At 44.7% G+C, this 23,005-nt stretch overlaps 1 protein-coding gene across 9 annotated transcripts in view; it reads right to left on the bottom strand.

Moving 5' to 3' along the window:
• Positions 1-23,005, bottom strand: part of ADGRB1 (adhesion G protein-coupled receptor B1) — a 264,284-nt gene that overhangs the window by 94,738 nt on the left and 146,541 nt on the right. For all 9 annotated transcript variants that reach the window (XM_015856456.2, XM_015856458.2, XM_015856460.2 and 6 more), the window contains 4 exons: positions 22,636-22,779; positions 20,306-20,381; positions 16,765-16,867; positions 14,826-14,869 (listed from right to left, as the gene is read on the bottom strand). In XM_015856456.2, coding sequence (XP_015711942.1) covers positions 14,826-14,869; positions 16,765-16,867; positions 20,306-20,381; positions 22,636-22,779 — 367 coding nt within the window. The remainder of the gene's footprint in view (positions 1-14,825; positions 14,870-16,764; positions 16,868-20,305; positions 20,382-22,635; positions 22,780-23,005) is intronic.

Genomic DNA, 23,005 nt, shown 5'->3' with positions numbered 1-23,005 from the left:
AGAATGCTTCATGGCCATACGGACCACAGTGAGGTTAATTCTATCAGTGTTGCCCTGTCTGTTCCAATACAACCCTGCTTCTTGGACAGACATAGAGCATTGAGCCTTGCTGGAACAATTACCCTATGGTCATAACCTCAAAGAAACACCAAAATCAAAATGAAGAGCTGCAGTGAATCAGCCCCAAGGTGCAATTAGGAGTTCCAAAAGCCAGGTGATAACGAGAAGCACACACTCACACAAGGATAAGGTTGAGAAGGTGCAGGTTCAGCTCACTGCACTTTTTTTCTCTGCCAGCGCTTTTCTTTTGCTCCCTCCTTTCTCTTTGGCCTCCTTTTCCTCTGTACTCTGCAAAATGAGCATTTCATGGAAGCTGAGCAGCAGAGAGAAGCGGAGCTGACAGGCCCTTGAATGCTTGGAGTGTGTCCCTTGTTCCCCATTCACATTTCGGAAAGCAGCAGCTGCCCGTTCCTGAAGGTCATTTGGATCCTGGTTCAGGAATGCTGCATCGCTGCTCATCGTTATTCTGTGCCTATAGCTGCTATGGATGTCCTGTCACATTATACGCCAGTTTGTTACAGGTTTTTATGGGGGGGAGTGAGGATAAGGAAAATGTAAAACAAAACAAAAAATCCACCCTGGTGGGAGCGGTGTAATTTCTGCCTCAACTTACGTGGGTGTATAAAGGAATTTACAAGAGGGTTTGCTTTGGATTTACATTAGCAGCAGAGGAGGAAACCTCTGGGAAATAAAGATGATGCTTATGCAGTGAGGAGGCTGATGAACTAATAAACGCTAATAAATAAATGCTGATGATTATGATCGTGCTGCCCCCTCTCTCTGAGCAACCCAGCTTCCCTGGGTGCTGATCTGATGGTTTCTGGCTGAGGGTCGATGCCTACAGCTCCCATGGGGGCAGGATCCAGATCAATAGGGGATACAGGGCGAGACCCGGAGACCTGCCCAGCTGGGAAAAGAGCAGTGAACAGAGAAAGGGATGGATTCATTGACTAAGCCCTGAGATACGCCGCTGGGAACAGTACTTCACCACAATATGACACGCATGGCAGCAGTGGGGATGCAGGGATGCAGAAAGCTATGGTCAGTAGGGCCGAGGATCATGATGGAAATAGAGAGCAAAGAGCAAACTTCTCCACCATGCTACAAGCCTGGCAGGAGGCTGCAGACCTGCAAAGCTGGCAAAGGCTTTTCTGCTGGAAGATTGTCCCCACCGCTGCAAACCCAACAGGTCTGTTTTACATTGTCAGCATGACTGTTGTCAGGGCTGCTCTAATTCCCGCTTTCCCTCCACCCGATGAAATGTGGTGGCAAGAAAAGCATTTGCGAAGAGCGGGAATAGAGCAGGTGCTGAGCAAAGCAGCATGGCTATGCTTGTGCTTTTCTTGGGAAAGCAGGTCACAGGGGAGGAGGGGCACTCGTTTCCCAGCTTTAGTGCTGAAAATGTATTTAACCAAAGCTCTGCTGGTAACCAAATATTCTGCCAGCTCCTTGTGCAAAGAGGGATTGCTACTGAAACCTTTTAAAGCCACTCTCTGATAATGAAAATGGCTTTCGGATATGCAGGCTGGTGGAAACCTCTCTCCTCCCTTTCTCCATTAAGCTCTCTCCTCCCTCCTCCCTTATCTCTGTACATCTGGGCAAAGCAAAGGACAGAGTGCTCTCCAAGAAACCCAGACAGCGGATTTGATCTTGCACTTCCAGCAGCACCCCTGCCCCCAGCCATCCTGCTTGTCCAAACCAGACAGCTGTTGCAGCATCTGTGCAAATTTGCACTGCTTTTGTCTGCTGAAATGAAGCTGCGTTGAACTAATAGGCTTTGGAGGACTCAAAGCATATTCACCCGATGGGGAGTTTCTGACTTCCCACTTAGCAGCAGGACGCGGAAATACTCCTTACCTAATTAAATACCTGCCAATTATAAGGCAGCACAAATGATGGCTATGTTGGTTAAAGCAATTTATACTGAAAAATGTCCTACCCGTAGTTTGCAGCATCAGGGATGATTGCAGAAACCATGCAAAAGGAGGTACAATACTAGGGGTGAAGTGTCCTTTCTTCCACCCCAAACTGCCTGAAAATACACTCTAGTATATACATACAGTAGTGCCAAACTCATCAGTCACTGTTTTCTCCCTTGGCAGGCTGAGTGCAGAAACCTTCTGCACCTCCCGCAGACCTGTGCGGATTCCTTGGGCACTGCAACGTCCTTGTGGAGTGCAAAACAGCTCCTGCTATCAAGGCACTGATTTGTGAGACTCAGCTAAGGAGAGAACAGGACTGGGTCTGAGCATCTCAAGCCGGGAGACTCAGAAATCCCATGACTTTTTCCTACTGTGACACACTTACTGAGATCTGATAGCAGCCCTTCCAGTATCTCAAGGGGGGCTATAAGAAAGAAAGAGACAGACTCTTCATCACGGTATATTGTGATAGGACAAGGGGTAAGGGTTTCAAACTAAAAGAGCAGAGATTAGACTGTAAGACAAAATATTTTGACATTAAGAATGGTGAGGCACTGAAATAGGTTGCCCAGAGGGGTGGTGGATGCACCCATCCCTGGAGACATTCAGCATCAGGCTGGACAGGGATCTGGGCAATCTGATCTAGATATAGGTGTCCCTGTTCATTGCAGGGGAGCTGGACTGGATGGCCACCTGTAAGGGTCCCCTCCAACTCAAATGATTCTGTGATTCTATGATCCCAGGTTTTCAGGCGATAATACGATAACGCACTCAGCTTTCCTAGGACGTTTTTGACATAAGGAAGGAAAAGAACATGGGAAAAAGCCAGCTAGCATCACCAACACAGATGAAGTACAAAACCTAGGAAATCTTTCTCCTCTGCCTCAGCAAAGATGCACATCACTCGGATGTTGCCTCCAATAACTACGCTTGTGCCTGGAGCCAGGAGTCTCAAACAGGAGGCATCAACCTGCGATTGCAAAGAGGGAATAAGGAAGATTCCTTCTGCTGCTTCCAGTCTTAGCTGAGAAAGTGGAGAGGAAGGAGAGTACAGAGTTGAGAAACAAATGAGCATTGGCAATATGGTACTGAGGGACATGGTTTAGTGGGCATGGGTGATGGATATACACAGGTGGGTGCTTGCTGTATTCTCTCCTACCCACCTTAAAACCCTACGAATGTCTATGGTTTGTGAATCAAGGTCTCCAGCACACACTGAATGTGGAGTAGAGGAAAAGGTTAGGACTGGAAGGCCCTGCAGCACAGGCTGGGTTGGTGGACTGAGGCCAGTTGTATGAGCTTGTTTTCACGCGGTTTGGGGTGGAAGAAAGGACACTTCACCCCTACTGCTGTACCTCCTTCTGCATGGTTTCTGCAACAAGACCAAGTGTTGAGTCCTGCACTTAGGTCACAACAAACCCATGCATTGCCACAGAGAGGTCAGGCATTGGAACAGGCTGCTCAGGGAAGTGATGGTATCTCTGTCCCTGGAAGTGTTCAAGAAATGTGGTGATGTGACATGGTTTAGTGGGCACGGTGGTGATGGGTTGATGGCTGGACTAGATGGTCTTAGTGGTCTTCTCCAACTTTAATGATTCTATGATTCTGTGGCCAAGGCAGTGAAGCTGTTGGCCTCAGCCTTCAACTGCCCACAGGTTACAGAATAGAGCAGGAAATGTACAGTGGATGTGACAGCTCAAACTCAGTCGTCTTGTTTGATCCTTCTTTGTTTCCTGAGATGACAAGCCATGTCAGAGCGAAGGAACCTTGCTCACAAACTGGCCACGTCTTCTGATAGCTTTCCTGGCAGTGAGGCCAGGAGAACAAAAGTGCTGCTTGTAAGTCCCATGTTCAGGGGACCTGAGAGCAGGTCCCTGCGTGGTTCCAGCCTCAGAGCAGCAGAAACATTCTGAGAATTGCTGTCAGTTCTGCTGCATCTTGATGACACTGCAACCACAAAAGCCTCAGAAAGAAAATGACACTTGCCTTTCTCCTGCCTTTTCTATTCACCAGTGCTCTCCTAAAACATTAATCTGGGTAAACGCAAGTACTCAAGAAACTTCAGAACTGTAAGTGACCTAGAAAAGAGGGCTTTTTTTTTTGTTGTTGTTCAGCTCTAGTTGCAATAACAGCACATTGAAAGCTGTGAAATACTCAGGCGTGACAGCAATAGGAGCCATGCAAGCCCTGTTTCCCAGGCTGTGGCAGTGGCTTTTTGCTGCTGCAGAGGATGTAACAGTCAGGGCAATCTCAGCTGCTTTCCAGATCCCAGGAGGAGCCGGAAGAGCTGGCAACTAGCAAAAGCATCTTTTGCACTTGTAAACTGAATGAATTGGGTGGAAATGAACTGGGAAGCAGTAATACCATTTGTAGCAATGCTTCTCAGACAACGATGCCTAAATGGACAGAAAAGCAGCAGGAGGGGGTGGATGGGGAGTTCTTCTTATAGATGCATGAAAAATAAAAATCAAAAGAGCTGTTATCCCATTAATACGGTACTTCTGAGGACACTATGAGGGAACGCACCTCCCTGTTGTCTACACACCAGTTCCTTGCATGGGTATGGGGGGCTCTCCTGTGTGTCTGCTCCATCACGTGCTACACCTGAGCAGCAGGTTTCTTCATCCACTGTCTCAAGGAAAGCAAATTCCATCTCCCTCCTCACTCTGAGTCTGTCCTCCTGGGGGTAAACAGCAGAGTCTCAACTGGGACTGATCAGTACAACATTACTGACTGCAAAATGCTCCAGCTGTGATACAGCCACAGCCCATGTGCTACAGCCTTGGCCATCCCTATGCTATTGCTAACTTCCCATGTGCAGGAATGTGTAATTTGTACCTTGGGTATCGAAATCCCTTCCCACCTGGTATCTTCACAGCTGAAGGCTGATTTTCTCAGCTAGGGTTCAGATCCCACAGTAATATTAGAGGCCTCCTTCTGCTCTCCTTGTATCACCATGCTTGTGGCGTCTGTACTTGTGCCCCAGCCTCTACTACCAGTAGATAGTACCATATACCATAATACTACCAGTGCTGATAGTATTAAAGCTGGAATCAGACCTAAAAATGCACACATAAGTATATACAAATCATAAGTATATAGGTATTTTGGTACATTGCAGATGGCTAGCAAAAACCTTCAGAGTGCCCTTGCATTGCTCATGAGCCTTGCCTACATTTGAAGAATGTTCAGCATTACTTGAGATTTGATGTATGAGCTAAAATCACCATTAAATTAATAATATCCACTGCAAAACCTAATAGAGCTCTCCTGGATTCTCACCTCCTCTGGACTCCAGTGCATCTCCTAGTTTGGGACACAGCTGACTTTTGTTCATAACCTCCAGTACAATCACAGGAGAGGACAGAGACTCTGAGGCTCTGGCTCAGCTCTACTCCTGGTGATAGAGGATAAATCTTTCCTTCTGCATGTCCTTCTCCACCTGCAGATGACAGCAGTCAGGATTTCAAGGACAGACCATAATTCTCACTGTAATTATGAGCCTTTCCTTTAATGATATTCTTGTCCCTGTGGCTAGCTGATGGACAGACTGGATACATTAACAGAAGCCAAGGGAAGCTGATGAGCTTCCCATCTGCTTTGCTTTCTACTCTTCCATATACACCAAGGAAGACTGTCCTCAAAGCCGCAGATTTCAACCTAAGAAGATTTTGGCTCTTGATGGGTCATGCTTGGAGCTTTCCTGCAAGGCACCAGGCTCCAGTGAAGAGTGAATTTCTTCACTGGCTCTCTGTCAAGCAACAACTCTGCCTTATTAACCATCACGATAACATTGCCTACGTACATTAAACCACCTTAAACAGAGGGCAGCTCAAGAAGATTAATATACATGATCCAAAGGGTCAAAGTATATGCAAAGTATCAAGAAGAACCTTGACAAGCCTGAAAATCATTACATGCCATGTTACTGCTCAGAGTGGTTAATAGGGCCTTTTGGCCTTGCTGCGTCAGTTAGTTTTCTTTCTGCAGCTCCTGACAGAGGGTTAAAGGTAATTCCAGTAAATCTACTAGTCAGCATGAAGAGAACCTGTCCTTCCAGGCTCCATTTTAAGGACAGTTCTCTTTAATGTTTTGACAGAATCACAGAAACATAGAATGGCTTGGGTTGGAATGGATCTCAAAGATCATCCAGTTCCAGTGCCCTTGCCATGGGCAGGATTGCCAGTCATTAAAAAAGTCACCAGATCAGTGTTCTATTCATCAGTATTTTGGATTCAGGACTTGAAGGTATACTAAGTAAGCTTGTGGACAACACTAAGCTGGGAGGAGCTGCTGACTTCCATGACAGTAGAGAGGCCCTGCAGAGAGATTTTAACAAAATCTGTGAAATCACTGCTGTATCACATTTAACAAGAGCAAGTGTTGGCTTCTGCACCTGGGATGGGGCAATCCTGGATATTTGTAAGGACTTGGGGACAAGTGGCTGGGGAGCAGCCCCACAGAAAGGGTCTGGGGGTTACCAGCAGGAGGGCTTTGATCATTGTCTTCCAGAGGGGCTTAGCTCCACCTGCCTATGAGTCAGTGTGCACTTCCAGCTCCAGCAGCAGATCAGATGCAACATGATGATTTTCCCTGAGGTGGAAGAAGCTGTCGCTCTCTGTACTGAGCTGGTTGACAGAGCTGGTCAGCTCCTGAATGCATTTGCTAATTTGCTTTGCCATGTGGCTGAGAAGGCCACCTTTAGCTTTAACTGGACATGGAGGTGTCCTGTACAATCACATGCTTGGTCTTGCAGCAATTGCCCTGAGCCTGTGTGGTCCCATTCTACTTCATGAAGGGAAAAATTCACCTTTCACCACTTGCTGCTGCTCACGCAACCAAGACACAATGGGCAAAGCTGACACGATGTGAGTTTATCTCACATGGTAAAAATGTTCAATCACAAACCTCTCTTTCTGAATAATCAATTCTCAGTAATAAGTAATAATGCTTATTTTCCCTGATTATTGTCACATAATGGAGATCCTCACTCCTAGATTTCATGACATTTTCAAGAGCTGTCAGATGTTATTAGTGCAGTAGGCTCATGGAAAACTGAGGCACAAAGCTTACACTGATTTGTCCAGACATACAGAAAGTTCATCATTAGATGAAGGCTGTATCCCAGGCACAGTGTCCTCTTTTTGCTTCTATATTTTAGCAGAACATTTCATCTCCTAGTACACTGTAGAAACAGTCAGGTGAAAATGCAAACAAGCCCTTTTCTCCTCTTTAAAAAGGGGCAAGCTTTCCCTACCCTTATTCATCGTGGCCCAATTGTCAGCAATTTCCCAGTGCATCCATCAATCCTATCTATCCCTAAGCAATGAGATGGATGCACAAACCTTTCTCTGCACTTTGACCATTTCCCATGGGCTCCCACCATTACAGCAAGAACTCCAGAAGATATTTGGAACTGGAAGTGACAATATTGTCCCCTCATTATTTCTCCACTGCAGGACAATCCATCACCTGGGCTCTGGAATATGTGGTATTGTCCTTTAGTGGTTGCTTCACAAACTGATTAAGAAACAGTAGAAATATCAACTCAGTATGGTTTTCTTTAGCCCAGTTGATAAAGACCAAATTTGTACATGGTAGTCAATGGATTTAAAGAAAAACAAAGTTCCCATTGTTTGAGCAGTTTTAAATGGTTGTGCTGATGGTGTGTATTATTGTATTTCTGGCTTGTATGCTGAGCAGCCCGTGGATTTTATCAGAAATGAGAGACCTTAAGAAGTTCATCAGAACTTGGCTCAGTATTGCAATAAATCTGAGTAGGAAAATCTGTCAGGGAGACTTTTTATTGTGCTCTGAGCAGAGACAGAGAGGACACTTCTTTGAGCTCCCACCTAGAGCTGATCATTTCTGCTTTGAACAACCCTGGCCCTGAGATAGCTGTAGCAATGACATATTTTGCCCATGTCATGCTCTTGCAACCTCTAGCTTCCAAGAAACAATGCTCCAAAAACCTGTTAGGATCTACAAGTTTAGAGACAGGAGCATAGAACCATAGAATCATAGAACCACAAGGTTGGAAAGGACCTATAAGATCATCTAGTCCAACCATCCTCCCTTTACCATACCTACATGAAACCCTTAAACCATGTCTCCTAGCTCCCTAAGCATCTTGCTCTGGATCTAGATAAGACTTCCTTGAACAGATAAAGGGAAGAATAAATCAATCCAGCAAAAAAGGGGCATGGATGTACAGGCAATCTGCTCTGAATTTTCACATACTGACACTGTAGATGTTTTTGTCTCCTCCATACACCTGAGCCTGCCTTGAAGTTGCTTCAAAGCTGCACCCCATTCTTTATTGAGTCATTGGAGGCAGAGTGCATCAACGATGGGCTTCATGTTGTCTTTTCTTACTCTGCACTCAGAGGTCTGGAGCTGCGAATCAGAGCTCTCCGCTAAGCAGAGACAGCTGCCTATGCTGTGTTATTAGGTTCTCAGCCTATATGAGGTATCATGCAGGCAGACACTAAATGAAATGCAGGAAAAATCCAGAGAATGGATCCAGCACTCATCTTACTGCTTCACACAACCTGAGAGGACAAGATGGACTGCCACCACATGTCACCAGACACCCTCAGCAGCCTAAGGTTTCCCTGCCAGGTGGCCATAGAGGGAAATGTGGCTGCTAAACTTTTTTTTCCCATGTGCATACGGATACTGGGGCTTTAGAGAGAACAGCTGGAAATAAGGAAAGCAAGCAGGGATGCAGGAAGAAAAATGCAAACCCATCCTGATCCATGTGGCACCATGGATTGCAGCACACATCCAGGACTGGGTCAAGGCTGCAAATTGCCCTGCTGAACCCAAGGACTTTTCCCAACAGGAAGTCAGTGTGTGACTTCTGTCAGCTCCATAAACAGAATTAACTCATTCTGTCCATACTACTGACCCCTCCGCTAGCAAGCAAAGCTGTAGCATTTGATTCAAAGCCTCTGAATCCTCTCCTTCCCTTCTGTCAAGATTTATTAAACCATGCTTTGTTGGCAGGCAGCAGAAGCCCTGTACTGTGCCACTCAGCTTCTGCATCCTGTGATATGAAAAAGTCAGCTCCTGCTTTTTCCAGTCCCACAGACAATGGTTGACTGCTGGGGAGTAGCTAAGCAAAGGCCAAACAGTCCCTTGGAAGCAATTCTGGTCTATACTTCCAGCAGCACCAGCACTTACCCCCTGGACTCATCAACCTGAGCAAGCAGGGAAGCCAAATCCTTGGGAACTGGAGACGTGACCTGGTTTCACGCATTAGCCCTGCCATGGTCATTCTCATTTAGTGCTAAAAACTGGCTCTTGGAGCTGTAATTCAACCTGACTGAGTGCACACTGAAGGTGCAGTCAGCTAGGCTGAATTAGAGCTACTTTCAACTGGGTTTAAAACAGAGGAACTAATGGGCATGGGCAGCAATTCAGATCAACCTCCCAGCATGTCCCTGTTTAGCATTGTGCTGCCTCTGCCCATAGCCATTCCCTCTATCCCTCCACAGGAGAATCCAAGAAAGACAGCATTTGCAGCTGGAGCTAAAAGTGAAGATGTTCATTAAAGGAGCTGGAATAGTGGTACTGGCAAAGCCCAGAATAAACACCCTGCAGAGGACCAGAATAAACACCCTGCGTAGGATCACATGAAGGATGTACCACTAGCAGCATTGCTCCTGCCCATGTAATTGCAGTGTTGCAGGAGAAAATATGTAAGATACACAGCATGCCATGCATTGGTCCAAATAGGAAAGAAGTGCATTGATTTCTTATGGGGCCTTAAGGCTGTAACAGACTTCCCTTTCAATCTTTATCAAGCAGACTCATCAATCTTTGTCAACTATAGCTGTGTTCTCATTTGATCTAGGGCTGCAACAAGGCCAGGAATGCACTAGTTGGTGTGCAGAAGGAAAGGGAAGCTGTTTCCTGCTGTTAAGAAACTGTCTTTCAAAAGGGTAGTTATTTGAAGATGGATGTGATGGGCCAGTGTGGGATGTGGTAGATACAAAGACTCTCTAGAAGAAATGCACGTGTTTTACGTGGCCTCCAAAAGAAATGAATGAGTAACCACCAGGACTGGGACTGCATTAACACCCTGGAAGGCACAGAGTACAAAATATTATGTTTCTCTTTTTATCCAATGCATCAGAGGCTTTCAACAAGTAGGGTGAAGCCCATGCAGCCTACGCTGGGCTCTCCTCCTTATGGTGCGGGAAGGGAAGGGAAGGGAAGGGAAGGGAAGGGAAGGGAAGGGAAGGAAGGGAAGGAAGGGAAGGGAAGGGAAGGGAAGGGAAGGAAGAAGGGAAGGGAAGGGAAGGAAGGAAGGGAAGAAGGAGGGAAGGGAAGGGAAGGGAAGGAAGGGAAGGGAAGGATGACAATTCTGTATTACCACCTTCAATTCTGCCAACCCCTGGTCCATGCAGCTGTACAAAGCACCCTTTGACAGTCTGAAAAGAGTCCATGAGCAGGTATCTGTGAGCGATATTGTAAGATAATTTAAGCTTCCAAAGAGGAACAGATTTATAGTCTTCTCCATTTGGCAGTGTCATAAAACACCTCTCTGTCAGTTGTGAACCCCTGGGTGAGATTTCTGCCTGACCTCAGCTGTGAAACAGATCCAGCCCAGAGCCAGGAAGATTGGATATAGACTTGTTGCACTCACTGAAGCACAGCTCATCTTCTCTACATATAGCCTTGCTGTGTATGGAGTAACTTCCTAAACAAAGAGGGCTGCATTTCCTAAGCTAGATAGTCTCCTTCAGTGGGAGGTAAGAGTGTCCTTGAATTAAAACCACAGACTCCAGCGCCACTTTGGCTTCTATGAGCAAAAAGCTCTTCATGCAAATATTTGTGAAGGCTCTGAAGGTCTCTCAAGCGCAGTTAGTATAATGCCTAGCTGTTATTTTGTACATATGGGGGATGGAAGAGAAGAGAACTTCTAAGAGCAAGCAGACTTCAGTGCCAGTGGGATGAGAGCTCCCCTTGATGTAGTTCTGCTGAATCCACTCTCTGCAAGTGAAGGACTGGATAGCTCACCTGCACATACCATGCTCTCATACAACGTAAGAAATAATGCCAGACCCATCTGTCTGGCTTAGTTCCTCTTGTCACCAGTTCAGGGCATGTTGTAAGCATTAGCTTGGTTCTATCTCGGTCATCAGATAGTAACAACTCAAGAAGAAATGCTGCCATCACAAAACAGTACTAAGAATGATATGATATTAGTGGTCCTTTTCAACCTTAATGAATCTGTGATTCTTCACAAAACCAAAGCAGGTAGGAAATGCAAATCAGATGATGCACAAGAACCAGAAAGCGCATAAGATGATTACACCCATCAACTCCATTCATGCTATCCCAGCAAGAGAAAGAGGAAGCATGAGACCAGATCCTGCCTAAGATTTAACTTCAGCGGACCTAAGCAGATAATAATTACTTCAGATGAATACCCTTGGAGAAGAGCCAGAGAATCCCCAATCATTCTCTGATTTCAACTTTCAATTTACTCAGCCAGTGCTAAGCTCATTAATCATACTTGCAGCACAGAACACAACAGAAATTAGTCTCTGATCTTCTCCCCTCATATTTGATGATGTGTGGAGTTGGGGGCAAGAGTAAGAGAAAAGAGATGGAGGGGTGCCACCCACGAATCTAACAGTCACTTGGAGGGGCTGGGATTAATAAATCAAAAATCCATTATTAATAATACTAGCTTAAATATCTATCTAAATGCAAATGAATGAACACTGGGGGTTTCTTTCTACTTTTTTAATATGCTCTAACAACTCGATCCTGGAGGAAGCACATGCCTACATGGTTATTGTCTATTTTAATTGCAGTTTTACAGTTCAACCCTTAATGTCCCATGGATTTTAAGTGGTATTCAAAGGGCCACAGCATGTTTTGAGTTTGAAGGTCTAATGTAAAGATTGCTTCGAGTTTCCTGCCCCTGTACCTGATCGGTCACATTAAATGCAAGAAGACCAATCTAGAGGTTCATCCACCACAATTTGATGGAGGTTGGATCTCCATAGTATACAGTATCAGATGAGTGACTGGGGACACAGTGATGGTTCCCATGACTGACCAGCCTTGGAACAGGACTCTGGAGAGCTATGGAAAGAGCCAGCAATATCTTCTGAGTAAGCAACATCATAACAGGTTGCCTTGGGTTGTATGGGGAATATGGCAGGGTGAAACCATATGAAATAAAGCTGTACAGCTATTTAGTTGGTCAGAGCTTAGAATCAGGATTTACTGAAATTCACTTGCACAACCGTCTTATGAGGCCAATCAGTGGGATAAATTCCAACTGTTTTAAAAGAATGGGGTAGTAGGGAAGAGAAGGTTGGAACAAAGGGGAACTCACATAGTATGGTCTAGTTATTACCTTGCCCATGATAGGGAAGTTGGAACTAGGTGATCTTTAAAGTCCATTTCAACTCAAACTATTCTAAATGTGACTGAACCTCAGAATCTCCTGCCTGGGAGTCATCAATCATGAACTCAACCATGTACCAGGCAACAGATTTGGTGTAACCTAAAAACCCTTACTCAAAATGGGAAATAAATATCTAAAAGTATGATCTAAAATCCTTGACAGCTCCAGGGTGTATCTCAAGCTTGAGGTAAACATTCAGGCCTGGACAACAAAATTTATACATAATTTGTCCTTAACTGGGCTTTCTAAGGAGACAGCAGCAGTAGCAAATCAGTTTTTAAACAGCCTTGCAGCTTCTGTTGCCAATACTTAGAGGATCAGATCTAGCTTTGGAACATGCCCTTGCAAAAACTGCTGACACCAGCATTTTGGAGTTTTCAACTACCTAAGATGCAGGTGTTGTTAGTTGAAAACATTCTCACATATGCATGCACATACTCACCAACACAGACACAAAGCTGAATTTTACCAGTAACATTCGTGCAATCAGTCTGCTGGGATTTTGGAATACATTACTGACAACAGAACCACAATGTCAGTGCCAAGAAATCACCTGCTGCAGTCTTAGCTATGAGCCCATCCTTTGATCACAGAATCATAGAATCATTAAGGTTGGAAAAGACCTCCAAAATCATCTAGTCCAGCCATCAAACCATCACCACCATGCCCACTAAACTGCTTCCCTCATTGGCACATCTCCATGGTTCTTGACTACCTCCAGGGACAGTGACTCTTCCACCTCCTTGGGCAGCCTGTTCCAATGCCTGAGCACTCTTTCTGAACAGAAGTTTTTCCTAATGTCCAACCTGGGTTGTAAGGATTAGACTGAATTCCTAACGTCTTGCACCTGTAGGGAGAAAAGCATCCAAACAAGTTGCCAAGCCTTGGAATCAAGCACAGAGGGCAGCCAGACTTCCCATGAGAAGGTAGAGTTAACAGTGTTGTTCTGGGCACTGTTTTGCCCAGAGTCCTGCAATGGCATCCAAGCATTTCACCCTTCATGCTTCTCACACTGTGAATGTATCAGTGCCAGTTCTGACAGATATGTATCCAATCTAAATGCTACCAATCTCTCTTGGATATAACTACGTGCAGACTGGATTTTGCTCTTTGCCTTCTCACACTACAAAAAATTAAATGGAATAAGTCCTGAGTAGCAATCATCCTCCAGTGATGAAGCAATTTTCACTACAACCCAGAGGGGCCACTGCTGCCCTGGGGTATAACATAGTTGTGATTTCACAAGCTCAGAGTTTCCCTGGGTTCCTCAGCTTTCATTTGGATCCACTCATACATGCCAAATTAATCACAGACCAACAAGAACTGGCTGCAAATATGTTGCCCGCCTATGTGTGTATAAGCTACTTAATGGAGCATAAAAGGAGAAGAATAGAATCATCTTTCAGATTCTGCAGATAATAATAATAAATAATAATAAAGCAGAGATATGTGCCAAATGCATGAGATCTCAAGGAGAGAGCCTGAGTGTAAGCAGAAAAGGAGTAAGGTTGGTCTTCAAACTCAGATGCAAAAGTCAATGAAGTAAAAACATCATTAACTGAAACACTTTGGATCCTTGTCAAGTTAACTCAGGATTTAAGACTGCACTTTCAAAATGTATTTTTTTTATTATTTTTTTTCTAAGATATAAGATCTTTGGCAACTGTTTTCCACATGGAATCCCTAGTGATGACCCTTTTTATTAACTGCGGATTTTTTTTCCCTGCTGTCTACAATCACATCACTCAAGGCATCCTGATCAGAGTCAGCTATGACAGAAATTATCATGGAAATCATATTACTATATCACAATAACACAACCATGATAGGCTACATTTGCAACAGTGGGTTCCACTTTTGCATTATTCACCTTATGGTGCATAGTTTGGTTCTGACTATTGAAAAGAACCAAACACAGATACATCTTGCTCATTTTAGAGCAATCAGCAGATGATCCCACAATCCTGGCTCTCTCTTATTCCTCTTGCTGCAGAGTCCAAAACTGGAAGAATTAAAATGAGAAAGGCACTCCTGCAAAATGTACACTGAAGTCAAAGGGAATCATGTACACAGCTCCCAGTGAACAGAAGAAACATCTCTGCTTGATTCCCTGGTATAAGTACATGATGCTTTCAGCACACAGGACTCATTATGGGCTACGCTGGCAACAACTGGTTGCAGTTCTTCAAATATAAGTCTGGCACTAATACACAACATAGAGATCTATATGAAGAAAGGAATGGTTCCTATCATGGTAAAGGGCTTTGCCAGCCATGAAGTTTGACACAAGAAAAAACTGAGTAGAGAGTGCAAGCAACTGCAACAGACTGATGCGTCACTGATAAACTGTGCTGATTTCAACCCCAAAACACATGAGCCCATAAGAATAAACAGAAACCCACAGAACTCACCTATCAGTTTCATCCCACAAGATGCAGGTCTGGTTGGTGGTTCCCTGTCAGGAAAAAGGTAAAAAGAGCAATGAAACAAAACAGTGTTATACTGTCTATGGAGTATATGAGGGATTAGGAATATTCCGATCCCGTCAAACTGCTTCCACTACTCTAAACATAGATTATCTTTGAAGCTCCATATTAACAGTCACAGATGTGAGTTCTTGGAACACCATTTTTCACCCCTGGTATGAAAGGTAAAAATAAAATGGGGCTTAATTTGTTTTTCATCAACATAAGGCCTGTGCAAGGATTTGACTCTACGTCTTTCCTCTTTTCGCCTACTTATGTTCTTCTTCTTTCACAGAATCATAGAATCACCAAGGTTGGAAAAGACCTCTAAGATCAACCAGACTAACCGTCTATCAGTTACTAACATCAGTATTTCCCACTAAACCATGTCCCTCAGTAAAACATCTAAACATTTCTTGAACACCTCCAGGATTGGTGACTCCACCACATCTCTGGGCACCCTCTTCCTGTGTCTGACCATTCTTTGGGAGAAGTTTTTCCTAACATCCAACCTGAATCTCCCCTGGTGCAATTTGAAGCCATCCCCACTAGTCTTATCTCTAGTTACAGGGGAGAAGAGGGTTCAACCCACTTTCCTCAGCCCAGCAATCCATCCCACACAGATTCCTCCATAGGGCCATCCTATCTCCATTAAGATTAATATTTCCTGCCAACATGGTGTCATATGTGCATACTTTCTCTCACACAGAATTCTTTTGCTGTTCCCTTCTGGAAAGTGGATCAAATACACCAATTCCTTTTGTGGGACACAGTTCTCAGAAGAGCCACAGCTCTCCAGGAAGTGGCCAGATGTGCTCTCTTCAAATACCTGAAAATTGATAACAGCAAGAGCTGGATTGGTCTCTTCTCATTGGTGACAGGAGACAGGATGAGGGGAAACAGCTTCAAGTTGCACCAGGGGAGGTTTAGGTTGGATAACAGGAAATATCTTTCCTGTTTCCTAACAACAGAAGGGTTGTTAACACTGGAATGGGCTCCCCAGGGAGGTGGTTGAGTCACCATCTCTGAAAGTGTTTACAAACCATTTGGATGCGGTGCTCAGGGACATGATTTAGCAGAGGGTTGTTAGAGTTAGGGTAGTATGGTTAGGTTGTGGTTGGACTTGATCTTTAAGGTCTTTTCCAACCTGAGTAATTCTATGATTCTAAAGCCACTGTAAGAGATTTAGAATGACTTCTACAACTATCTTAGTGCACTTTTGAAAACTCTTCCCCAGTAGTCCAAAGTACAGACATGACAGATCTAATATTTTTGTTCCTGAGCCTCAGGAAGACATCTGAAATCCACAGCAAGAGAAGTCTTTAGGGCAGTGTAAATGTCCATCACATACATCTGCTTGGGGTTGCGCAGGGGAACCTGGAGGGAATCTTCATCTGCCTTTTACAGCGCTGATCACAGCATTAATATTCATGTCTCTAGTAATCTCTGCAAAGAACATTTCATGCATCAACCAAAACAACCTTTCCCCTCCATCTTCCCCTCACCAAGAAAGATCATTGTCAGAGCCCATTTTTCATTGCAGTTATTTTTTTGCCCAAGACCATGCCCCTCAGAGAAATGATACAAATTTGGGACAAGTATGCTCATGTTCCTTGTGCAAGCAGTACACTCCTGCACTGGCAATGCTTGAGCAAGGAGGCAAAATTTGAAAGGCACAGCAGTGAGAAACAGCAAGACACCAACATCAGCCTGGACTCAGGATGGCAGTGGAGTGCCTCAGCAGTCTGGTTAAAAAGATTAAAGGATTCTGCAGAGGCAAAGACAGCTCAGGAGCCCAGTAAATCTGTATCCTTCTTCATAATATTCCTCCTATGCAGAAACATACACAGATGTGGGATGGTGAAGGTTGCCAGGAAAGACTTACATTGTACAGGTGGGAGAATTCAATTTCCAAGGGAGTGAGGAGGGACCGGGGAAATGGCTTCACAGTCACAGAGATGACTCTGGAGTTCAGAACAGTGCTGTTCCTGGGAAGAAGGGCAAAAAGAAGAGATGTTTTAAAGGGTCTGAGAGAAGGTGATGAATCCCCACTGCACCCCTTTGCAAAATAGAGAGTCCCATTGAATTCAATACTGTGGTACAAGGTTTAGTGTATACGGTGCAGAAGAGATTGGTCCCATTACATAATAAAGCTTTTTGACACACTTGCTGGTGATGGAACCCATCCTCTGTCCTTTGAGATCTCCCCACTGGATGCTAATCACCTAAATACACAGGACATCCTGATATTTCTGCAACACAAAAAGAACTGTCAGTCTAAATGTGTGTAAAGTCTGCATGACCATCCACTGAAAGATCTGCTCTCAAAGTATGCCATGAAGGAATCAGTAGTAGAGTGGGAGGCCAGATCCTCATACATCCATGGATAAACAGAATTTCTGCCCCTTCAAAACTTCACCACATCTACTGGCATTGGCAAAACCTGGCATTGGCTAAACACTGGCAAAAGCTTTCACTTTTCTATCTAGATCTTTACAAAATGATTACTTGGAAAAGATTTGCACTTGTTTAAGCACAAGTGGGTTAAAAATATATATACATTGCAAGATAATTAATAAAAGCAAACACAAGATCTCAAAATCCAAAGTAAAATAAACCTGGAATCATTCAAGTATCTGTAAGCGAATACTCAGCAAATGAATATTGTCCAGTGGTAGGAGGAGCAGAAAGAACAACGGTGTTTTAGAAAGTTAAAGAAAAGGAAAAAAAAGAAAACACACAACAAAGCTTAAAAGAAAAAAGCAAATTATTTCATTTAAAATTTAATTAAAACTGGGATATAAGAAAATGAGGCACAGAAGTCAGTCTACACAGGTTGAGCAAAAGTGGGAATTCAATGGGAGTAAACATCAGCTCTACATTTTAAAACATAGGCAGCTGTAGATAAGCTAAAAAGCTGCTGAAAGGTAAAAAACTTTTATGCACGGCTTCATTAGTAGCTGGGTCTGGAAATGCCAGCTCTTTTTTCATCACTGTTCAAATATTTGCCTGAACACTGTGAGGACTTTCTCGTGAGGAAGATGTAGGCCGCCATAAGGCCTCCCCTCAGCCTCCTCTGTTCTGGGCTGAACAAATCAAGGGACCTCAGCTGCTCCTCATACACCTTGCCTGTCAGACCCTTCACCATCTTCTCAGCCTTCCTTTGGGTGCTCCCTAATAGTGTGATGTCCTTATATGTGGTGCCCAAACCTGCACCCACTGCTTGAGGTGAGGCCGCACAGCGCATAGTGGGACAATCCTTTCCTGGATTTCCTGGTTTCCTGAGAAGGAAACCAAACACACTGAGCTCAGGCTTGAGCAGGAGGTCAGATTTGCTCAGTGTGTTCCTACATGGCTATAAAAGGCGTGCAAACAGCTGTAAACGCATTCATTTCTACACAGGGCCACCACGCTGCTGATTCTGATTGCTGCATGCATCCTCTGCAACAGAGCCCAGCTGGGACTGAGTGGTGCTCGCTTCCCCATGCTGAAAAATTGCACATCTTGTATGTCCCTGTCTCAATGGTCACAGCTGTCAAGAGCCACAGGGCTCTCTGGATCTGAGGGACAGAGCAGTGTGTGGCTGAGATAAGGGATTGCCACTTGGGGGAGGTAAATTGGGACAATTAGGAAAAGCTCAGCTGGAGCCGTTTGCCGAGTTCAATTTACATTGTATTATACAAAGATACATATTTTTAGTGGGGAAAAAAACCTCCCTGCATTAAGGCAATGTGGTCAAAACCAGGATCTGTCAACTCACGTGTGTCCAGGAATTATTTTTACTCCCTAGGCAAGTACTGCACAGCTACATGGTTATTTATGGATATTCCCTTTTTTTTCTGCCTGTGTCCATTTGCACGGTGGTGAATTAGGAGGTAATGCTCTGCGGCTGCTTCTGTTACCTGCTTTTTTTTCTTTACCTTGTATAGCCACAGGTGATTCAGGACTCTGCATTATTTAAAGAGGGACTGTCCTTTAATTAAGGAACGTCTTAAATCACATCTCCCATGGGAATGCTGCTTAGAGGCTGCGGCTGCTGCAGCTGCTGGTTATCAGAGCTCATTCTCTGCTTGGCCAGAAAATGCTGAAATACCACTGGATCATTTGAGCCAATGATGTTTATTGCCCTTCTGATCTAATTCCCAGTGCTGTAATGGAAGATATTACAGAATACAGTTGGCTGGCTTGTTAATTCCTCTCTGCACTCACTTGGAGCTCTTTTGCCATTGCCAGAGCTAAATCTGTAGGTATTAAAATGATTATCGGTGAGAAGAGATGCCCTGGTGTTTATGGTAAATGGGCTCACGCTAATCAGTGCAGAACATATTTAGAAGATGCCTTAGGATTCTTAATTTACAGCCTCAATATGAGCCACCAAAAAAAAAAAAAAAAGAAAAGAAAAATTAAAATAAAAAAAATTAAACAAAAAAATTCAAAAAAGAGCAAAGATAGTGAGAGATAAAGGGAGAGAAGAAAAGGGATGGCTGAACACAAAGGCTTCAGTGCCCGAGGCAGTTTGCAGCAGCCAGAATGTGGTAGACGTGCAGCCAAGCATGTCACTCCACTACTCTCCTCTCCCTGAGCCTGTCTTCTGCCCTGATGCTCTCAAAAGGTTCATCAAGGTTGGTGGCTCCCCAGTAGCTTGGGAGGACTGGGGCAGCTGGGCATCCTTCCTGTTATCACTTAAGCCCCTTCAGATCCCTCATAATGAGGAAGGGAGCAGGAGGATTCATTGCTGGAGGATGAATATAAGAGGTAAGCAGTGATTCAGTAGCACCAGCACAGTGATTCCCCTTGAAATAGGGTTGCACAGGTGAGAGAAAGGGAAGGCTTTGGGGAGACCTCATTGCAGTCCTCCAGTACTTGAAAGGAGCATTAAAATAGGAGGTGGAATGCCTCTTTACGAGGGTGGATAGTCATAGGACAAGGGAGAATAGTTCTAAACTAAGACAGGGGAGGTTTAGGTTAGAGATTAAGAGGAATTTTTTCACACAGAGGGTAGTGACGCACTGTAACAGGTTGACCAGGGAGGTTGTGGATGCCCCATCCCTGGAGGCATTCAAGGACAGGCTGATGTGGCTCTGTGCAGCCTGGTCTGGTGGTTGGTGGCCCTGCATATGGCAGGGGGGTTTAAACTAGATGATCATTATGGTCCTTTTCAACCCAGGCCATTCTATGATTCTATGATTCTGTGATTCTATGATTCTATGATTCTATGATTCTATGATTCTATTTATGGACATGGATGAGATCCCTCTGTACCACCACTTCTCCAGGCTAACCAGTCCCTGTTGTTTCAGCCTCTCCTCATGGGAGAGGTGCTTCAGGCCCTTTGTTATCTTGGTGACCCTTAGTCACCCCTCTCCAGTATGTCCAGTTCTGGGGTGGGAGCAGAACTAAATCAATCACTTCAGGTGTGACCTTACCTCTGGAGTGAGAGGATGTTGCCCACATTCCGGTACAGCACAGTCCCTACCACGAAGACAGAAGAGTCATCCGTCTCTGCAGGACACCAGAGGGAAAGGAAGAAGACAACAGCACTGAGATAATCAGAATGTCATCTGTCCCCAGTTAAATTCTCTTCACCCCAAATTCCACCAGTGCAACACAGAGAGAGGACAGGACTGGAAGAGTCTGGATTCAGTTCTTTTTCCTCTTTCATTTGTTATGTTTCCAAGGAGACATCCAAGGGCAGGATTGGACCTCTTAGTGGGGCCTCTGTTGGGGCACATCTAACACCAGCATCACTACGGAGGGATGCAGTGCCTGATGTCACCACGTTGGGTCTCCATCAGACCTATGAGAGGACCAAACACTTTTAGGGTGACTGTGGGTGCCTGCCTCCATGCAAGACTCATTTAGGATGAGTTCTCTCCCATTCAGAAATCCCACTAATCCCTCTGACAGCACCATAGCAGGCAAAACTGCAGGGCAAGAAGGTCTCTTACAGCCACCCAGAGGCATTTGGACACATCCACAGCTATCAAGCCATCAGAGAGAAGAGCTGTGCTTGGGCCGACAAGGGCAGGCAAGGAGGGGAGATGTCCCACTGTGCCTGACCTGACCCCATAACTCATGTGCAGCCTCAGGAGGACAGCAGATGAGCCTGAATCATCTGTGTGACCTCTGAACACATCACTTGACCTCCTCCTCTGCCTTGCTCAGCCCAGCTGCAAATTAGCAAGAATTTTCCTGGAAGAAGCAAAGGCAGTAGAGGCATCCCTGAGGTTGAATTGTCAGAGTGGAGAAGAAATAAGTCACTTGGAGACGAGGAAGTTTGCAGATGTATCATGCTGTGGGGCTTCTCTGATGTCTCCTACCAAAGCTGATCTTTGAATGCACTCATTTCCCCAGAAGGAAAGATACAGCTCTGGATGTTTGTCAAATTGGGCTCAGATGAGATAGCAGGTGTAAATCAGGACAGACTGACAGACAGGCTTGCAGAGCAATTGACTAAGATTTGTTTCCCTAGGGAAGTCAACACAGACTTTTGGCCTCTGTCATGAACCCCTCTGCAACCAAGGATCCTACTTCCTTTCCAATAGAGTTTTCCCCCTTTTTGCTAAGAGAATGCAGTAGAACATTTAAAGAAGCAACGTGTGTTCCTGTGAGACAATGAGCAAACAAAATGCTAAGTTCTTCTAGGAACATAATGCTATGTTTAAAGCACTATAAAACAGGAGGAGTTTCGTTGGCTCTGCTCTGTCAGAAACTCACTCTTTACCCTTGAGAGTGTAATTTAACTCTTCTCAGCCTCAGGTAAAAATGATGGCAATGTTATTTCCATCTTGAGTAAGGAAACTTATGACACAAGGTCTTGGTATGACAAAGTCCAAAGGATTTCTGACAGACATAGCTCATTGTCTCTCACCTTAGTACTAGGGAAGGACAGCACATCCTGGTGCAGTAACCAGCAGCCTGCTCTCTCAAAACCACTAATGCTACGTGCCAGGCTGTCAACAAGGAAAACCCACCATTTCCTTGCAATCAGCCTAATTTAGAGACCTGTTTTCGAAAATCCATTTATCAATTCTGCCAAATGCAAAGGCTCACTGCCAATACAGGAATATCTTGTTTGCATTGGCTGCTGGCGCTGGCATCCAGGTAAAGGCTTTGCTAGCAGAGCCAGATCCATCAGTTGCTCAGCCTGATGTGCTAAGCTGTTCACCCTTGGATGGCTCTTCCAGGATTGGATCCAGTCTCAAAGGACATAACAACACTGTTTGCCTGCATGGCTGTCACCCTACCACAGCTACATTTCCTATGCTGGTTAACCATACTTATAAGGCACCAACAGAGACCACTACTGGTGTCTACCCCTATTAGAAACCCAGAATATTCATAGAGCACATTTCAATGCTCAACAGGCCTTGCAGAGAGAGAACTGGAGATGGATCCCAATGCCCAAAGGCATCAAGAACAAAGCAACTCAGAAAACACAGGGATGTTTTCACTTATTGCAGGCTCAAAAGAAGAAGCCTTAGAAGCAATCATCATGACAGTGTTGCCCTAAGTTTCTGTGCTGCCTCTTTCTGTTTTTTAAACTTAATGCTGAACTTGCCCAAGGAGTTCAGATTTGACCCTTGGTCTGCTCACATCTAAAACCCTTCCTTGCACTCAGCATTGCTATGGCGAGCTTCTATGAGCCAATCCAGCTCAGCTGGAAGGACAATTTGAAGACAGCCAAATGGAAGGAATCTCTCTTAGAAAGTGAAGAAGACATTTTCTTCCAGAGAATTCTGACTGTGCTGCCTACCTGCCAGCCCTGAAGACAGGATGCTCCTGGAGACAGTGACCTTGTCTTCCGAATTCTTGGCCCAGTCAACCATGCCTCTCCAGCCTTTCATGGGGAAGGTGATGTCAGTTGCTGCATTAGCAGGCAGCTTGTGAATGCCAAGGACTAGAGGGAAACAGCAAATAAAATCAGTAAGCAAAACCTGCCTCAATAAATTCACACAAATTGAAAAGCCCACTAGAGTCAATAGTAGAAAATCAGACAGCAAAGCCTTCCTGCCTGCACTAAACCTGGAAGAGAAGAGATCCTTCTACTACAGGAGTGGCCAGAAGCAGATGCTTAGGGAATTGTAAGAAAAAACAAAGCAAGGCTTCTCTTGTCTTGTCCTTCC

This window comes from Coturnix japonica, chromosome 2 (assembly GCF_001577835.2).
Source record: "Coturnix japonica isolate 7356 chromosome 2, Coturnix japonica 2.1, whole genome shotgun sequence".
In the NCBI taxonomy this organism is placed as follows: domain Eukaryota; kingdom Metazoa; phylum Chordata; class Aves; order Galliformes; family Phasianidae; genus Coturnix; species Coturnix japonica.
This window is presented reverse-complemented; position numbering and strand designations above follow the sequence as displayed.